This window comes from Molossus molossus, unplaced genomic scaffold, assembly GCF_014108415.1.
Source record: "Molossus molossus isolate mMolMol1 unplaced genomic scaffold, mMolMol1.p scaffold_m16_p_20, whole genome shotgun sequence".
NCBI classification, from domain to species: domain Eukaryota; kingdom Metazoa; phylum Chordata; class Mammalia; order Chiroptera; family Molossidae; genus Molossus; species Molossus molossus.
The window spans coordinates 24,035,956-24,053,655 of NW_023425356.1; the positions used below are offsets into that span (position 1 = coordinate 24,035,956).

The 17,700-nt window shown below is 55.2% G+C and overlaps 2 protein-coding genes across 3 annotated transcripts; both read right to left on the minus strand.

Annotated features, from left to right (window-relative positions):
* Nucleotides 1-556: 556 nt before the first annotated feature.
* PBXIP1 (PBX homeobox interacting protein 1) lies at nt 557-12,360 on the minus strand. Of its 2 annotated transcripts, XM_036273194.1 has the most exons (12): nt 12,302-12,360; nt 10,945-10,998; nt 9,740-9,826; nt 7,211-7,334; nt 6,895-6,959; nt 6,656-6,821; nt 4,329-4,562; nt 4,183-4,206; nt 3,810-3,892; nt 3,580-3,711; nt 1,747-2,975; nt 557-1,271 (listed from the first exon to the last, which is right to left on the minus strand). In XM_036273194.1, exons 3-12 carry the CDS (start codon nt 9,788-9,790, stop codon nt 1,190-1,192), a joined length of 2,190 nt encoding a protein of 729 aa, XP_036129087.1. In that variant the 5' UTR covers nt 9,791-9,826; nt 10,945-10,998; nt 12,302-12,360; the 3' UTR covers nt 557-1,189. The 2 variants fall into 2 exon arrangements, with proteins under 2 accessions (XP_036129087.1, XP_036129088.1); XM_036273195.1 differs by lacking the exon at nt 10,945-10,998 and having other exon boundaries at nt 12,302-12,356.
* A 1,920-nt stretch (nt 12,361-14,280) lies between these two features.
* PYGO2 (pygopus family PHD finger 2) lies at nt 14,281-17,489 on the minus strand. Its single transcript, XM_036273621.1, has 3 exons — nt 17,185-17,489; nt 16,726-16,775; nt 14,281-16,101 (listed from the first exon to the last, which is right to left on the minus strand). The coding sequence occupies exons 1-3, from the start codon at nt 17,285-17,287 to the stop codon at nt 15,040-15,042; spliced, it is 1,215 nt and encodes a 404-aa protein (XP_036129514.1). The 5' UTR covers nt 17,288-17,489; the 3' UTR covers nt 14,281-15,039.
* Nucleotides 17,490-17,700: the final 211 nt, after the last annotated feature.

Consider the following 17,700-nt stretch of genomic DNA (forward strand, 5'->3'; position numbering starts at 1 on the left):
CCCACACTCATTATTTTTACATCTCCCAGGGGTACAGTCAAGGCAGCTGTAAGCAAATGGGGTGTTTCAGCCCAGAAGGCCTGAAGTTGTGAGGGGGAGGGGAGGGGGAAGGAGTATATGGGAGAAGGCAAGTACCAGTGCCTACAACGTGGCAGGAGTGTGTGTCCCTGCGCTTAGAAACCACCCGTGACAGAGCCCCACCCAATGTCACAGCTCCAATAGCTCTTTTTTTTTTTCCCCCTTTATTGATTTCTAAAGAGAGAGAGGAAGGGAGAGGGAGAGAGATAAAAACATCGATGAGAACATTGACCACCGCTTCCTGCATGCCCCCCACTGGGGATCAGGCCCACAATCTGGGCACGTGTCCTGACCAGGAATCGAACCTGCAACCTCTTGGTGCATGGGTCGACACTCAATCACCAAGCCACACTGAGAGCCACACGGGCTGCACTATTTTTTTTTTTTTTTTTTTTTGAGAGAAAGAGGAAGGGAGAGGAAGAAAAGAAGAGAAACATCAAAGTGAGAGCAGAACGTGATTGGCTGCCTCCTGCACGCCCACTGGGGATCAAGCCTGCAACTCGGGCATGTGCCCTGATGGAATCAGCAGGACAACACCCGACCAACTGAGCCTGACCGGCCAGGGCTCCAACAGCTCTTTATTGTGATCTGAGTCTACAGTTCATAGGGGAGGGGAGGCCACGGGAAAAGCCAGGGTAAAGGGGACTTCACCCCCTAGGGATAGCTGCTTCCAAATCTAACAAACCCCAGGGAAAGTCCGGATGCTGGGCCTCTAGCCAGCAACTCTCAAACCCCAGGGGCACGGGTCAGGCTGTGGCACCCAGGGCCCACTTTGAAGCAGAACACATACAAGAGGAAAAAAGCGCTTTGGCTTCAGAATCAGAATACCATCCCCCACCGCCACCCCACCCCCAAAACCAGGCTTTTCTCCCAACCCTTTCACATTTGGCGTGACACAGTCAGACAGACTGCCAAGGGTCCCAGTCCAGGCCCGACCATTCCCATACGTGTGCACAGACAGCAAGGCAGGCCCCACTAAGGCCTTTTTCTAGTGCAAGTGGCATCAGCACAGGGCTGAGGGATTTCGCTCTCCTCTGTGAAGGACATCCTGGGACACCAACCAGGAGAGACGGCCGTTCAGCAGTCCCCAGGAGTAAGGTAACAGCAGGCCTCAGCCTCGGCGGTGGGGACTGTGCTCCTCCCTCGGCCCCACCACTCGGGGGCTCCCAAAGTGTCTGTCTTTCTTCCCGGACCTGTGGGGAGGTGGGGACAGGGCAGGAAGAGGCCTTTAGAGGACAATGCCATGTGATGAGCAGGGGTTCCCTGAGAAGGGGATCCTGTTCCTCCTAAGGCAGCCACCACAGCCAGCCACCACCAATCATACTGGGGGCAGACCTGGTCTCCTAGGATGAAGACCCCAGCTGGAGGGGGGGGCAGGAAGGTGGAAGAAATCTCCCTTCCCCCCTGAGCCATGCAGGTGTAGGTAGGACAGGACAACTGGGGAAGAAACCCCCCAGCCCAACAAGGACTCCCTTTGGGTGAGCATGGGCAGCTTCCTGTTGTCAAAGGAAGATGGGAAAGTACCTGGATGCCTTCTTGAGTGAAACCAGTGGGGGACTAAACGTGGAGATAAGGACTCAAACTGGAAGACCCTGGACTCAGGACCCTTCACACATATCCCCACCTCTCCTGTATCTCCCCCAACCCAACACCCTAACAGCTACCCACCTCTTCCTCAGTGCTTTGTCTCCAAAGAAGTGGCTGAAGATGAAGTCCTCAAAGTCATCCACCTCGTCGTCATCACCTGTCTGTCTCACCGCCACCTCCTCCAGGCTGTCCTCCAAGGCATCCACAAAATCCCGAAAGCGGAGGCGGTCATGGCGGAAAATGCCATCCTCACCAAAGTAAGCAGGTGAGAGGGGTAGCTCCGTGGTCAGCTGCCCAGCCCAGGGCAGCCGTGCCAGGTATGTCCTCAGCAGAGAGGCCAGCTCCTGTTGCTGCACTGGGGCCAGCTCCTTGCCAAAGAAGGCCAGGCCCTCCTGTCGGGCACACTCGTGCACGCTCGAGCAGCCCTGGGGTGCCCGGTACTTGTGCCTTGATAGCTCTGCCCAGAACGGCAGGGGGTCGTGTCTGTCTTTAGCCCCTTCCTTCCACTGAGGGTGTTTGTGCCTTTCCCCAGAGGAGTGGGGGCTTCCTCTCTTCCTGGGGGGCTCCTTGGGGCCCTGTCGCTTACCATCCTTCTTGCCCCTCTCCTCCACCCTCGGCTTGCCCTCCTTCCACTTCCCTGCCAGCTCCCTGTCCTCCTGATCCCCCCAGCTCTTCTTCCTTTCCCAGCCAGCTTTCTCCTTTTTATGCTTCCAGTGCTCAGCCTTCCGGTCCCCATGCCTATCCTGCCACTTTTCCTTTCCACTCCACTCTCTAGAGCTCTGGAAGTGGGGCTCCTGACTCAAGGCTTCTGAGGCATTGGCAGGCCCCCCAGGGTGCTGGCCCCAGTTCCCCCGGCCCTGCAGCTTCTGAGCCAGCCTGTGGCCCAGCTCAGCAAGGCCAGCGTGAGCTGGGTCACCTTGGCCTGCATTCCTCAAGCTCTGCTCCAGGTCCCGCTGCACAGACCCCAGCAACCGCTGCTGCCTCTCCAACTCTTGCCTTAGTGCTTGGGCCTCAGCCTCTAGCTGTTCCCTCTGCTTTAGGAAGCCAGTGCCGGGCTCCTGCCCCTGAGGACCTTGCTCCTTAGAGACCTTGCCGTCCTGTGGGCCTCTGCCCCAGCCGAGGCACACCCCATCTGTTCCCCGGATACAGTCAGCCTCCAGCCCCTGGAGACGGGCCCGCAGCTGCTGCAGCTCTAACTCTAGGGCCCTCTGGGAGGCCTGGCCGTGCTGCAGGGCCCCTCGGAGCTGGGCATTCTCCTCTTCTAGACCTTTGGGCTGGTGCATCAGGCTCTGAAGCTCTTCCTTCTGGGCCTGGGATGGGTATAGAGATGGAGGGTACCACAGGAGGGTCTTTTCAGGATGGATCCAGTGCCTTCCACCCCAATTCTACTCCCGCATAGTGGGCAGATGGCCCAAGCCCCTTTTATGTCCTGGGACACTCAGAGGATTTGGTTCTAGTCCTCCCCATCCGCAACTTGCACCAGACCCTGGAATCCCCAAACTCCATCACAGGTCTCAGCTTCTATGTCCTGATATAAGCACCCGCTTCTTCACCTAAGGATGCCAATATGTGGCTCTCATCACCTTATTTCCACCGCCCGTGCCCAGACAGACATTACTAATCATTCACAGTACTCTTTCCCATTGAGCTTTGGCGTGTTTTTCAAATCCTTCTCCACATAATTTCCAGGCAGACCATCCCAAGCGATCAGAGGTGGCATGTCCCCTGAAACAGGCATGCCAGCCCTGGCCTACACTTTAGCATGAGGGATGCGAGTAGAAAACTAGGAAGATGATCTGACTATAGTGGGAAAGGGAGAGGGCCAAGGTGTGTGGTAAATGAAGGAATTTTCCCGTGGGGGAGGACACTAGGACAGACACCTGGCCCAGCCTACCCCTTCCTCCCTGTGCCTACCTGCAGCTGGGCCTGCAGCAGCCGGATGTCCTGGTTCTCCTTGGCCAGCTTGTCCAGCAGAAGAGCCATGCTCTGCAGGCTGGGGACACTGTCAGGGGCCGCTGAGGCCTGCAGCTGCTGCCTTAGGCCATCCTGAGGGCAAAGGAACCAGTTACCCCACCCTGCCCCACAGCCTGGGCAGCTCAACTCCTCCACCAGGCCCACACACCGATGGATACATTCACACATACCTGCCCATCCCCCACAGCATCCGCCATCTCATTGTCCAGGGTGGCATCTGGAAAGACCTGCAGTTCCACTTCCTCCATGGGCTCTGTGGGAAAGTGAAGTCCTGAATGTCCCCAAGGCACACAAAGGCACTCCTCACACACACACACACACACACACACACACACACACACACAGTCGCCTGCCTGTCCTGGGCCCAGCTGTGACTGAGAAGTCCAGCCAGGTAAAGGGCCACGGGTTACTCTGAACAAGGCATAACTGAGCAGCACACGTTCAGCCCCCAGCATGCCTCCTTCTGACCCAGAGCCACCCCATCGGCCTCCCTCGGCACTGGGAGGAGACAGACACGAACAAGCCAGGGTCCTCCCCACTCACCGCTCTCAGACTCTGAGAGGCCACCTGAGAACAGAGACAGAGCAGAATGGTGAGGCCTCAGAGGAGGGGTGGGGCGAGGTGAAGGGCAGAGGGCAGAAGGGGCCAAGGCAGAGGCTCAAGGCCCCAGGAAGGGAGGCAGCACTCACCAGAGAAGAGGAGGATCCCCAGGCCCAGCAGAACCAGGGCCCCGAGGAGGCACATGTTGAGGGAAATGCCCAGCTCCCCGCTTACAGCCTCGCCTCCGGCCTGGTCCTCTGCGCCCAGGGGCACCGTAGGCCGAGGAGTGCTGGGCTCCCGGCCCCGCCGTCTCCGCAGACCCTCCACATCCACGTCGGTGTCATCCTCACTGCTGGTGCAGCGGGCAGCCTCCCTGATCCAAGCTGGAGGAAGGGGTGGGGACAAGGCAGTGAGGCAGCTGGAGAGACGGGACACAGGGAAAGAGGGGGCATGAAGGAAGACACGGGGAGTCCCTAGCCCTGACCTCAGAGAGGGGCACGTGGAGACCCTGCCCATGTCTGCCTGGACATCAATGACCGCCCTGCCCAGTCTGGAGGTGGGAGACCAGTCCTTTCAATGTGCCAACTTCAAGAGCAGCTGCACTTAAAAGCACCCTCTGTCCTCCCTCATGTGCCTCAGATCAAGCTCCTACAGCTATTACTCGCCTGCCAGGTCAGTCCCAACTCTGGCCACTCCTGCTCAGTCCCTCTCTGGCTCTTTCAGGTCCTAAGGGTGGTGGTCTCTTGACACCATTTCTGTTCTCTGCTCTCCTCACTGTGCACACAGTCACCCAGCATCTCACTCACAACGCCGACAGCTCCCAAGGGCAGATGAGTCTGTAAGGCCCGGCCTGGCCTCCCTAGAGCTCTGGGTACAGACGTCTGCCTGCCCACCTTCACCTCACATCCAGACTATTCGACACTTAAACATCTTAACATCACACACCCTGTATCTGCCTTAGATCAGGTCTTCACCAGCTTTGCCTGACCACGGCAGTTACCTCCCAAACAGCGCGAGGCCCTGGCCTCTCCCTCCAGCCTGTCACCTTTAACAGAGACGGATTCACACTCCCCTGCTGCAAACCTTGGATGCAGCCTCCTTAGCACAGGACAGGTGGCCCTCAGCCCTCCGCTGATGCTGCAGCCTTGGCCTGGATGTTCTCTTCCTCCTACCCTATCTACCGAAAAGCCTACTCTTGCCCTGGCCGGTGTGCTCAGTGGTTAGAGCGTCAGCCAGCGCATCGAAGGGTCACAGGTTCAATTCCCGGTCAAGAGCACGTACCTGGGTTGCAGGTTCAATCCCCGGTCAGGGTGCAGACGGGAGGCAACCAATCAATGTGTCTCTCTTGCACTGATGTTTCTCTCTCTCTCTCCCCTCCCTCCCTTCCATTCTTTCTAAAAATCAGTGGGGAAAAAATATCCTCAGGTGACAAGTAACAAAAAATTAAAACATTTTTAAAAGCCTACTCTTGCCCAGCCGATGTGGCTCAATGGATTAAGCATTGGTCCATGGACTGAGAGGTCCCGGTTCAATTCCTGGTCAGGGCAAGTGCCCGGGTTGTGGGCTTGATCCCCAGTAGGGGGTGTGCAGGAGATAGCTGATGGATGTTTCTCTCTCTCTCTCCCCCTTCCTCTCTCTTTAAAAAAATCAATAACATATTTAAAAAAAATTAAAATAAAACAAAGCCTACTCTTTGCTCCAGGCTCCATTTCCCCAACTATCCCTGTCCCTCCTTTCCCCTCAGCCTGTCCCCTAACTAAACCACCCTCACCTCCCGTGGAAGCAACTTAATTATACCTTCTTTTTTTTTTTTATCCTCACCCGAGGACATTTTTCCATTTTTTGTTCAGATAGAGTGGGAGGGAGAGAGAGGAAGAGAGAGAGAGAGAGAAACATCGACATGAAAGGGGCACATCGAGTGGCTGCCACCCGCATGACCAACCAGGGCCGGGGACAAACTGCAACCGAGGTACGCACCCTTAGTGGGAACCGAACCCGGGTCGCTCTGGACCGCAGGTTGATGCTCTAACCGCTGAGCCAAACCGGCCAGGGCTAATTATACCTTCTTTTGTACCCCTCACAGATCTGACTTTCATCTTGGCTCAGTCTAGTCTGTCTCTTACATAGGCATGAACCTCCCACCCATCCCCCAAACAGAGTTAACACATGGAAGGGACTCAGAGGATAAGACTTGAATCTAGAGGCAAGAACAGAGGAAGGAGGCCCAAGAGTCAACCAGACCTGGGCCCTGCCACTTACTAGCTGTGTGACCTTGGTCAAGTCACTTAACCTCTCTGAGCCTTAGGGGTAGTGCTGAGTACTCACTGATAGAATTCACTGATAGAATTTAAGGAGGCTCCAAGCTACTGAGTCCTAGGGCCAAGACCAGAGCTGTGCTCAGCAGTGATGGCTACTCCCTCCCACAAATAAACCTTCTAGAAAAACGGTGCCAAAGGGAGACAAGGAGGACTCTCACCTGCTTTGGTGGATGAGGGCAGGCTCTGCTGGGGGCTCTGATCCTCCAGGTCCTGTGTGTCTGGTCCCAGGTCTGCCACCACAGGGGCCTCCTCCAAGTCTCCCTGGGCCACGATGTCTCCTGAGTCAGGGAGCTCCAGTCCAGGACCATCACCTTCCAGGACACCCTGATTCAGACACAGCTGTGAGCAGCTCCCGGTCCTTCCCACCTCCTTCCCTTCCTCCAGTGAAGGCCCTCACCTTGGCCTCAGTCTCCTCTGGCAGAATGGGACCAGACTGGGAGGTTTCACTCTGGAAGAGGGTCTCTGTAGTGGAAGAAAAGGCCCAGGAAAAACACCTCAGCCTCCCAACTACCTATGCAGCCCTCTGGCTCCCGCAGGTCCCAACCAGGTTGGAGGAGGCAGGAAAAGGCCAGGATGGCATGAGGAAAGAATATCTTCAACTGAGATTAAAGTGGGAAATAAGACTAACCAGCCTCCCCCTCCCTGATGAAACTGGGAACCCTAGAACATGGAGGAAATATGGCTGCACCCCACCCTCAGCAAGGCCCTTTTACCTTCTCCATCCAAGGTCCCAGCTAATTCTTCATCTGCTTTGGCAGGGCTCCCAGGGCCCTGAGGAGCTCTCTGAGGTTTGGGGTCCATCGTGGGTTCTGGGCCCAGGGTCTCCACAGGCAGGCTCTGGGAGAAGGGGCACAAGCAGGAGGTGCTCCAGTGGAAGGACAACAGGACACATCCTCTGCCAGGGTCTCTGGTCCTAGCTGCACTGCTCAGGGACCCCAACCCACATGTCACAGAAATCTAATACATTGAGAACAAGCTGAAAGGGGACAGCTGGCACCACGGTATCACAGCTCAATAGCATGTGTGGCCCCTCCTTACATCACCTGCTGCTCTGAAGAACTTTCAGAGGCTCAATTTCGGTTAAACGAAGAAGCACCACTGGACCAAAGCACCGGACACTATACAAACCTGCCGGCTAGATAGAGCCGGGGCCTCACTCCCCTGCAATATAATCAGCACTTTTCTCCCTCCCCACAAATGACCAGTGATTGGTTGGAAGGTAGGAGGATGGCAAGAAAACAAAGTCCCTAGGTGCCTCGGGGTCACAGTCGTGTTCCCCATGGGCTTCCCTGCAGTTGCACCCACAACAAGCTACCCACTTCACTCACATCTTCTAGACTTTCCTGGCCTTTCCCACTAGCCCATACACCCCTCTCCCAGTAGCTGCCCCCCCACCCGCCTGTCCTCTATGGTGTTCTCAGCCTTGCTCTCCAGGCCCAGCCTCTTCTCTCTCTACACGCTCCTTCTCAGGGGGCCCATCATCCACTTACCCCATCCATGGCTCCCGCCATCCCTCTAAGAATAATTCCTGGCCTTATTGTGTTTGTCTGCAATTTTCCAATCACTTTTTTCTCATGGTCCTCTCTACAACGCAAGAATCACCACCACCACCCCCTTTACAGGGGAGGACAGCGAGGTGAAATGCCCAGCTGTCAGCAAAGGTACCCCAGGACTCTGGCTGAGTGAGAGCAGAGTGTCCGCCCTTTTCCACTGGCCAGACCCAGTCCACGTGTCGTGCTCCAGCATCATCCCTGAGGTCGGCTTCCTCCCCTCAAGTGGGCTCCTCCAGGGCATTCGAACGTAAAGTGCCTAAGTCGAGCTCCTCGCCTTCTCTCCTCCTGGCAGTTCTAACATCCCGAGCGACTGGGGCTCGGATCCCTTTACAATTTCTCCAGCAGCTCAGTCCTCCAGCATCCTGCCGGACCGTTCACCCTTCTCAGTGGCTTCAGGAGAACAGCAGTGCACTGGGCCCCGCCTCTCCAACTACTACCTGGACTACAGGATCTTTTTTTTTAACCTTCACCCAAGGATATTTTTCTTTTATGTTTTAAATATGTTTTTATTGATATTTTATAGACAAAGGAAGGGAGAAGGAGATAGAAACATCTATGTCCAGCCTGCAAGCTGGGCTTGTGCCCTGACCCGGAATTGAACCAGGACCTCTCAGTCCATGGGACTTTGCTCCATCCACTGAGCACACCAGCTAGGTAAGAATACTTTTCCATTGATTTTTAGATAAAATGGGAGGGGGAGGGAGGGAGGGGAGGAGAGAGATATCGATGCAAGAGAGACACATCAATGACTGCCTCCTACAGGACCCTGACCAGGGCCAGCGACTGAACCTGCAACTGAGGTACGTGCCCTTGACCGGGAATTAAACCCGAGACTCTTCGGTCAAGGGCCAACACTCTAACTGCTCAGCCAAACCAGCCAGGGTAGGACTACAGGATCTTTTTTTTTTTTTTTTTTTTTTTTATCCTCACCTGAGGACATTTTTCCATATTTTGTACAGATAGAGTGGGAGGGAGAGAGAGGAAGGGAGAGAGAGAGAGAAACATCGACGTGAAGGGACACATCGAGTGGCTGCCACCCGCACGACCAACCAGGGCCAGGGACAAACTGCAACCGAAGTACGTGCCCTTAGCGGGAACCGAACCCGGGTCTCTCCGGACCGCAGGCCGACGCTCTAACCGCTGAGCCAAACCGGCCAGGGCGGACTACAGGATCTTTAAAACCGCTCTCCTCTGTTTCTACCCAGCGCTCACAGTGGCTTCACCCTCTGCCCAGGCAATGAGTGTCCTGACTCCTTCAGACTCAGGGCCCTTCAGGGATTCCCTAAGAATGAGGCCTGAATGCCTGAGCCAGGCCCTTCACAGGTTCTTTTCGAGGTTCCCAGGCTCTGCCCCTAACCTCACTCCAACACTCCAATGAGGAAGCTTATCCAATGAGCTTCCTCATAGTCTCCCCTAGAATGGCTTTTCCACTGTTGCCTCAGATCTGTACTCGTACTGGTCTCCCCACCAAAATTTCTTCCTGACTTCTCACAGCTTACCCCAGTGGGCATGGTCCAAGTCCTAATACCTGACTCCTGGGGCCTGATTTCCTTCCCCTGCCACCAGAGTTCCTCTCACAGCAGGAGGTGGTGCAGGTGACCATCGGGACCAAGGAAGGGACAGACCCAGATAGCAGCCCAGTCCTGTAGGAATCCCCCTCCATGTGGTTCCCAGGCCTGCTTTTCCTACCTCTGAGCCGGCAAGCACCCAGCTGTTGTCCGAATCCGGGCAGGAGGCCATCGTTGCTGAGGTCCTTGAGGCTGCTGTGGCTGCCACCTGCAGAGAAAAGCTTCAGCAACCCTACTTCCTTCAGGACAGGCAGGATGCAGGGAGCAGCCTTGGCTGGGGTCCAAGGTTTAAGGACTGGGCAGCAGCTTCCAGAACTAGCCCGGTTCCAATCCTCTGACCCTAACACCTCAACTCTCTGGGGCAGTATTTGCCTTGCAAATCAGAACCTGTGGACAGCCACAGAGAAGCTCGCCTCTCCCGGGGACCAACAGCCTTAGGAAACAGAACTGACCTTGAAAGGTCAATGAAGCAGAGGACTGGAAAGGCTTTGGGGGAATAACCCAGCCAACTCTCTCCTGCTATGGTCAGGGCAGATGAAAGCCAGAAAGTGGCTGATCTGACTTGCAAAGACAAACAGCTAAGAGTGAGAAAAACAGCCCAGCTCTCCCTTCACCCCTGACAGGCTCTCCCACAATCATTACCTTTTCTCTCAGGGCTAGAAAGAGAAGACTCCACAGCCTCCTTCAGCCCCAAGTCTCCCACTCACCCACCCACCATAAGTCCTTTGTATGGCCTTCTAGTTCAGGGGTTCTCAACACTGGCTGCAGCCCTGGCCAGGTAGCTCAGTAGGTTAGAGTATCGTCCCGATACTCCAAGGTTGTGGGTTTGATCCCCAGTCAGGGCACATACAAGAAGCAACCAATGAATGCATAAATAAGTGGAACAACAAATCAATGTTTCTGTCTCTCTCTCTCTCAAATCAATAAATACTGGAATCACCTAAGATTCTGATTCAACTGACATTAGGGTCAGGTTCAGGTGTGAATCTTTTTTAAAACCTCCCAGATGATTCTCACCCCAGGCAGGGTTGAGACTAACCGGCATAGCACAGATCCACCTCAATGTACCTTTAGTAAATCTTCTGTCACCCTCACTCTCCATTCTAAATACTGTTCCCTTATTAGTAATCCCCAGAGTTTGAGGGTGACTGAGAAAAGGGCCTTATGGCAACTATCATGTATAAAGACTTTACAGTTTGCAAAGCATAGACAAAAATCAGGGCTGTGGGCTTACCCCTGATCTGCTCTGACTTGGGAGAGTAGGGGTGGGAAGTCCCTCCAGCTTCCAAAGCCTGACACTAAGCAGGGTAAAATAGAGGGACCTACCCCTTCATCCAAGGCCCAGACTGTCCCCTCAGGCTGGGCAGCTGCAACTGGAACCTGGCAAAAAGGTAAAGGAATAGAGGGGCTGACCTCCCAGAGTCTTGAACTGTGATCCTTCAAAGGAGGATAAATAACTCCTTACTGAGGGGCTAGAAGAGTGGCAAATGGGAAAGGACTCTGTAAGAAACCCTGGGGGAGGGAAGGGAGAGCGGGGAAGATGGATGGCAGACCGTGGGAAACCACACGCTGCCCCCTTCCATCTGAGCAGGTGTAAGGTGCCCAGTGCCCTAATAACCTCTTATGGTCCTTCAAAATCCAAGCCCAGGACAGATGAAGCACCCTCACAGTATCTTTCCCAATGCTTATGCCTCCCAGACACACACACCCATCCTACAATAAGACAGGAGAATGGCTGCAATGACTACCCAAACCAAGTCCAACAGGGCACCCCTGACCAGCTTCTATAGGCTTCCACAGAGCCATCATCATGCAGCCTTCTGCTCTTAGGCCCCTCCTCTGATGCATCATCATCTCCCCATCCCCAGTTGCTGTGTGTGACTATTAACAGGTGGTGGCAGGAAGGAAGTGGCAGCAGCTTGGGCTGAAGTCCCTATTTATCCTTGGCTGTGTGCCGCCTGCTCAGGTCCTCCAGAACCAAGCACCATGGCAACCAGGGTGATGTCAGACCCACTGTCTCATGGAAACCAGCAATGGTATTTGGGTCAACAAGACAAACACTCCTGAGACCCAAACAGGAGACAGTTCTGGGATCTCTGTACTCAGGGTTCTAAGTCCTGGTACCTCTCTTGGTTGGGTTCATCCAAGATTCCAAAAGATCCCCCTGTTATCCCCAAGCCAGCATCTCACTGCCTTATTAGGAAGTTCCTTCTGCTGTCTAACCTCCACCCTTTCCCTGTCTTTTTAGATCTCTTTCTTATCATCCACCTCTGGGAAGAAAACCCACCATCACCCCTCTCCCCCTCCCATCCCCCCCTCTTTTCATTGAGGCTGGAGTCAACAAAATCGTCCTTTAAGGATTGTCAGACTTCTGCTATTTCTAAAAGACAGCTAAAGGGGGAGCTCTCCCACTCTGCACAAAGCTGGGAAGTCTGGTGCCGCTAATTTCAACCCCTCTAAGAGTTGTTCCCTCAAACTTCTAAAGCAAAGGACCTAGGGCCACAGCATTTGCCTGGGGGACCCAGAGCAGTTCCTGTTTTGGAAACAGTCACCCACAGTCCCCCTTCTGACAAGCAGTTCCGTAGATCCCCGATGGAGCCCAGCCCTTTGAGTTCTGCCCTCCCTCCCCGCTACCCTCCTTCCCACAGCAGATCTTCGGTCCCTCTCCCCGCTCGGGCAGTACCTGATCCTTCAGTCTTCAGCTGAACTTGTTGTGGCTTCCCCTAGTTCCCAGCCCCAGAAAGGATGGAGGTCACATGACCTGGCATTGACCAATGGGAAGTCAGTTTCCCTGAGTGGGGCGGAAACTTTTGACCAATAAGAGCTGGAATTGAGAGCCCCGGGAGGAAAAGGGGGGACCTGTACAGCCCACAAACCTAGGCATAACCCCCGGTGGGAAACAAATTCCAACAGACTGAATTTTGGGTGACCACCTCTCCTTTTTCAGTATCTAGGTATTAGGAGGAAGACCTAAAACTGAAAGACAAACGGTGGCATCTCCGGAGACGACAGGGACAGAAGCCAGATTGGTCCCAGGATAGACACAGGCAGCTGCAGGATGGGGGAAGGGAGAGCGGCAAATCGTGGGTTGGAAATAGCCCTCCTGCCACCCTCTCCACCCTGTTCCAGTGCGGGCTGTTTAAGGATGCCACTGCTACTTCTTTAAAAGGGGATGGGTCTGAAAAGCATTCAAAGCTGACATCTGCTGAACCAGGTGTAGCCCCTTCCCCCACCCCTGGAGCTACACTCGACTCCTAAGCCAAACAACTGGGGGTTGGAGGGTGGGCGCTAAACCCAGAAACGCTACATGCACTTGTTTCCCTGAGGCCTAACAGCCCAAGCTCCCGCTTGGCTCCAGGCCCGGCCCAGGAATGTGCTCAGAAAAGAAGCTCTAGCCCTGACCTGGCCGGTTTGGCTCAGCGGTTGGAGCCTCAGCCTGCAGACCAGAGTCGCGGGTTCAGTTCCCGCTAGGACCTAGCGGCTAGGAGCACGTACCATATAAAAAAAAAAAAGAAAGAAACTCTCATAGCTGGGACACAGGGGTAGGGTGGGACACACAGGACTCCCTCCGCTCAGGTTCAGCAGCTTGAACCCAGAGTCCTCGGCCCTGGGAAGGATCTTTCCGCCAGTCACACCAACTGAGGCCCTTTGGGGCATACATCTCCAACCCCTGCCCCCCACTCAATTACCCTTCCAGCACCCTTCCCAGCAGTAAGGACAGCTCATTCCAACCATTGTGCACGTAAAACGAGTCCTCGTCTGGATTTTTCAAGTCATTTTATTAATCCAACCGTACAAAAGACCCCTCCCCCATCACATCTCTGTCCCCCTCCCCCCCTACTTTCTTCCAAAACAGTGCAGTGAAAGAGGAACTAAGCAGACATTCCCCCAGGAGTCACTTTACAAAATGCTGAGATGGGGGAAGGCAGCACAAAAATAGCAACAGATAAAAGAGGGGTGAACAGAATCACAAACACAAAGTTGAGCAGTGGGGGCGGGAAAGGGGTGCTATCTGCGCCTTGGAGTGAGCGGACACTGGGACAGAGGCGACTCCTTTCACAGCCTCGAAGGCTGCTGGCTCCACCTGGGCAGGCAAATGGATTCTGGTGTACCTGTCTTCTCTGCACATGCTTGGGTCCAGGCAACCACTAACTCCTCTCAGGCCCGCCCTCCCCACCCCACTGAGGAATGTATGCATGAGCTGTAAGAAACAGCAGCTGTGAGGGGCTCCTGATCAGGCCCAGGCCCAGTGCTTTAAAAATAAAGAAAGCCCAGTACAAAACTGAGAGGAGTGGGAACTGCTAGAACACCAGGCCTGAGACGATAGAACAAATAGCAGGGAAAGAGAAGAAACACCCAGGCTCTGAACTGCATTTCAGTACCTCGATGAGAGTCCTGGCGCCTTTCCCACCCACAAGCTGTGACAGGGATCCTTTTATCAGAAGAAATGAGGTATAAGGGCTCTGTGCCCTTTCAAGCTTTCCTTCAATCAAGCCAGGGAGGCGGGGGAATAAGGGCACCAGAAACTGAAGACCAACGCTGAGAATAGTGTGCAACAGATGGGCAGGGTGGGGGAAGGTGGTACACTACACAGAATCCAGGCTTCCAGGACTGTCCAAACTTCAAATATTCTGGTCAGACCACATATCTCAATTTTTGGCAAAAAAAAAAAAATGGTCATTAGGAGAAAAGTACAAGAGAGGCTGAGAAAGGACCAGTGACTTTGGTATGAGGGAGATATGTCCCGACAGCATTCTCTTACCTACTGTCATGAAGCCCCAAATCACCAAGAAAACTGTCATGGCCAAGAACTCTCCTGTTTCTTCAAGCTATTTGGTTCTCTGAAGGGAGAAGAGTTGAGCAAATTTTGGAGGCAGCAAAGGGAGAATAGGAAGAGGGAAATCCCTTTTCATTTCCTACAGCTGCCTCAGAGCCCACGGAAGGGCTATTGCAGGGATGGGAAGAGACCCAAACTCCTCTGGCCAGAAACCTTTAACACTTGACTCCAAAAACTAAGGCTGCAGCTGTGAAGCCAGAGAGGCGTGTTAGGCACAGGTGTTGGGGGCGTCCATCACCTACAGAGGGGACACCCCTGCCTTCCTGATCTTCCTCCAGCCTCTTTTCTCTTGCAGCCATACCCCTAGGCCTCCAGAAAGAGCCACCACAAAATGGCTCTGCTCGGCAGGGCTTTGGTTTCCTGGATCTCTGTAGATCTCAACGTGCAAGTTTCCAGAACAGTGAGCGATCCAGGCTCTCCTTCCTGCCCACCTCAGTTCCTCTTCTGTCCCCAGGAGCCACTGCATTTCCGCTCCAGGGGATGGGAAGCCAGTGGAAGCCAAGGACCAAGTGCCAGACACGGAAACAATCACCCTGGGAGAGCAGGGAGGAACATATGCACTTCCCTGGGTCACCTCGCCAGCATCACCCATCGTTTGCAGCCACCAGCTGCCCCATGCCCTCGCGGATGTAGACAGACTGGATCTCCTTGGTCTTGAGGCAGAGATCGCAGGCCCAGACTGCAGAGGCCTCAGTGGTCAGCAGCCCATAGGCACTCTCAGTCATGCCTGTGCACTCTCGGTGGAACCACTTCTGGCAGGAGGCCTCACACAGAATGGCATCCTGGTCGTCGTTCACCTCACTCCGACAGGCACCACATGGATACACCAGGCCTGGAGGAGGCTGGGGCCCTGAGCCCCCACCTGCCTTGCCAGGGGGTGCCAGGCTGTTGGCATCTGGAGTGCCCCCACCCCGCCCACTGCTGTTCGGGGGGAAACTGGGTTGATTTCCATTAACAGCAGCAGCTGGGGAGCCTGAGTGGGGCTCCTGGGGGAAAGCAGTGGGAGCAGGTGGATTCAAGGGCTTCCCATCCTCACCACCAGGGCCAGGAAAGCCAGGGTCCGGACCAGGGAAAGGACTTGTGTTGGGGGGCAGGCTGGGGAGCCCCTGACCAGGTCTCTGAAGAGGAGAAGGACCAAAAGGCGCCCCTGGCTGGGCAAAGCGTTGGGGGAGAGGAGGGCCCAGCTCCCCTCTGGAAGGTTGTCCCATGGTGGGTGAGATCATGGGGCCAAACCCCCCCACCGGACCTGGTATCATTTGCCCACCAGGAGGGCTAAAGTTTTGACCCAGAGGCTGGTTGAAGGGTTGGCTAGAAAAGTTCATGTTGGCTGGGGGTGGGTAGCCAGGGCCCTGGGGGGGCATGTTGAAAGCAGGGCCTATAGGGTTGGGAGGGAAAGGGGGGTGCTGTCGACGAAGAGGCTGGGGACCCCCTGCACCTCCGGTGCCGTAGCCTGGGGGCACTTGGCCTGCCATGCCCCCCTGCACACGGAAGCCTCCAAAGGGAACAGGACTGCCAAGGAATGGAGGAGCTGTGCTCCCCACCTTAGTGGCTCCGAAGTCATCCTCAAAAGGGTTGGATGCAACCAGGTGATCCACCATAGGCGTAGGGGGTGGCGCAAACTCCGTCAGATGTGAGTATGCAGGGCCCTAGTGGGGAACAGATGAGGGAAAGAAGGTTAGAGAGGGAAGCACAGAGCCAAACCAGGAGAACACCAGAAACACACTACACATTTTGGGGGCTGGTTCCAGCCAGCTCAGGTCTAAAATCAAGATGGACCTTAGAATACAACAGAGAAACGGGTGGAGCACAGTGCATTAATTGTGTTTGGAAAACAGGTAGAACTACGCTGGAATCCCAGCTCCGACACTGAATAACCTCAAGACCCTGGAGCAAGTATTTAACTTTTTTAAGCCTCAGATTCTGCATCTGTAAAATAGACAATTGCCCACCCCCCAAAACTATTCGAGCACAATCCCTGGCACTTAGAAAAAGTAAGCCGTAGGTGTTATCATGAGGGAACCAGTACAGGGAAAATGGGAGAGGAAGATTCTAATACTGACTGATACAATCTTTGGTCAAATCACCTCATTCCCCCCACCACCACCACCACCAAATTTGTTATGAAGTTGAAGGAAAGGACAAGAAACACAGAGAGAGAGAGAACTTTCTCTTCTCCTTGTATCTGACCAAGATACAGATACTACAGGGACAGAATGGAGAGTGTAGGAGGGTCGTGCGAGGAATTCTCCCTCCCACCAACCACCATTCACCTGAGTATTTGACTTTCTTCGCTTCTTTTCTGGGCTCTTCATTTGCAAACCTGGAAGAGCAGCAAAAGACAAACACAAACAAGTTTCCCTGAGGTTTCCCCAATCTCCTTTCTCCCAGCCATTCTCGGGGGAACTCTTCTTACTTCAATATACACTTGCTTATTTACTTAACAAATAAACACTAACATAGGTGTAATATGAAAAATAAATTGTATTACCACATTCTCTGCTGTCTCTTCCTTTAAATGAGACACAGCCTATCTCTTGATACCCTCAGATTCCCAAGTGGCTCCTGAATTCCACGTGCCTCCAAACCCTAAGGTCTTCGACCTATGACACATGCCCCCAACCCCTGGAGGACTTCACCCACCCATCTTCTTCAGGCCCCTCGGCCTAAGGACCCCAGGCCCCCTCCGAGGTCTGCGAGGTCCAGCCCCCAACCCTGTGCGGCGCTCTCACCGGCCTTGCCCTGCTTCCTCCCGGTGCTGGGCGGCGCAGGGGGCGGGGCGGGGCCGCCACCTCCCTCCAGCTTGTCCGGTGGGGGCGGCGCCGAGGCGGCCATGGAGTGGGGGACCCAGGTCAGCGGCGGCGGGGGATGGACGCGCCCTTGGGTCGCACCATCGCCCGGAGAGGGTGTCGGGGACAGCACTGGCCCCCGCGCTGTGGCCGCCCCGAGCACGGCGAGGGGCAGGCGCCGAGCCGGAGCGCCTAGCGCGCGCTCTTCCCAGCCTCACTGCCTGCCCGCGGCCGCAGCCACCGGAACCGGAACTCGGCTCGGCCGCCTCCACTGAGCCTGCTAGGGGAAGCGGGGACTGGGCTAGACCCTCCCAGAGCCCCGCGAGGGGTGAGGGCCGTACCACTGCACGACGGGGGGGGCGCCTGCCGCGAGGCCGCGGCCGGGCCCGCTCCCGGGACAGACGGGAGCCGGCTGCCCCCCTACCGGGCCAGACCGTACCAACTGGGGCCGGAGGGCCA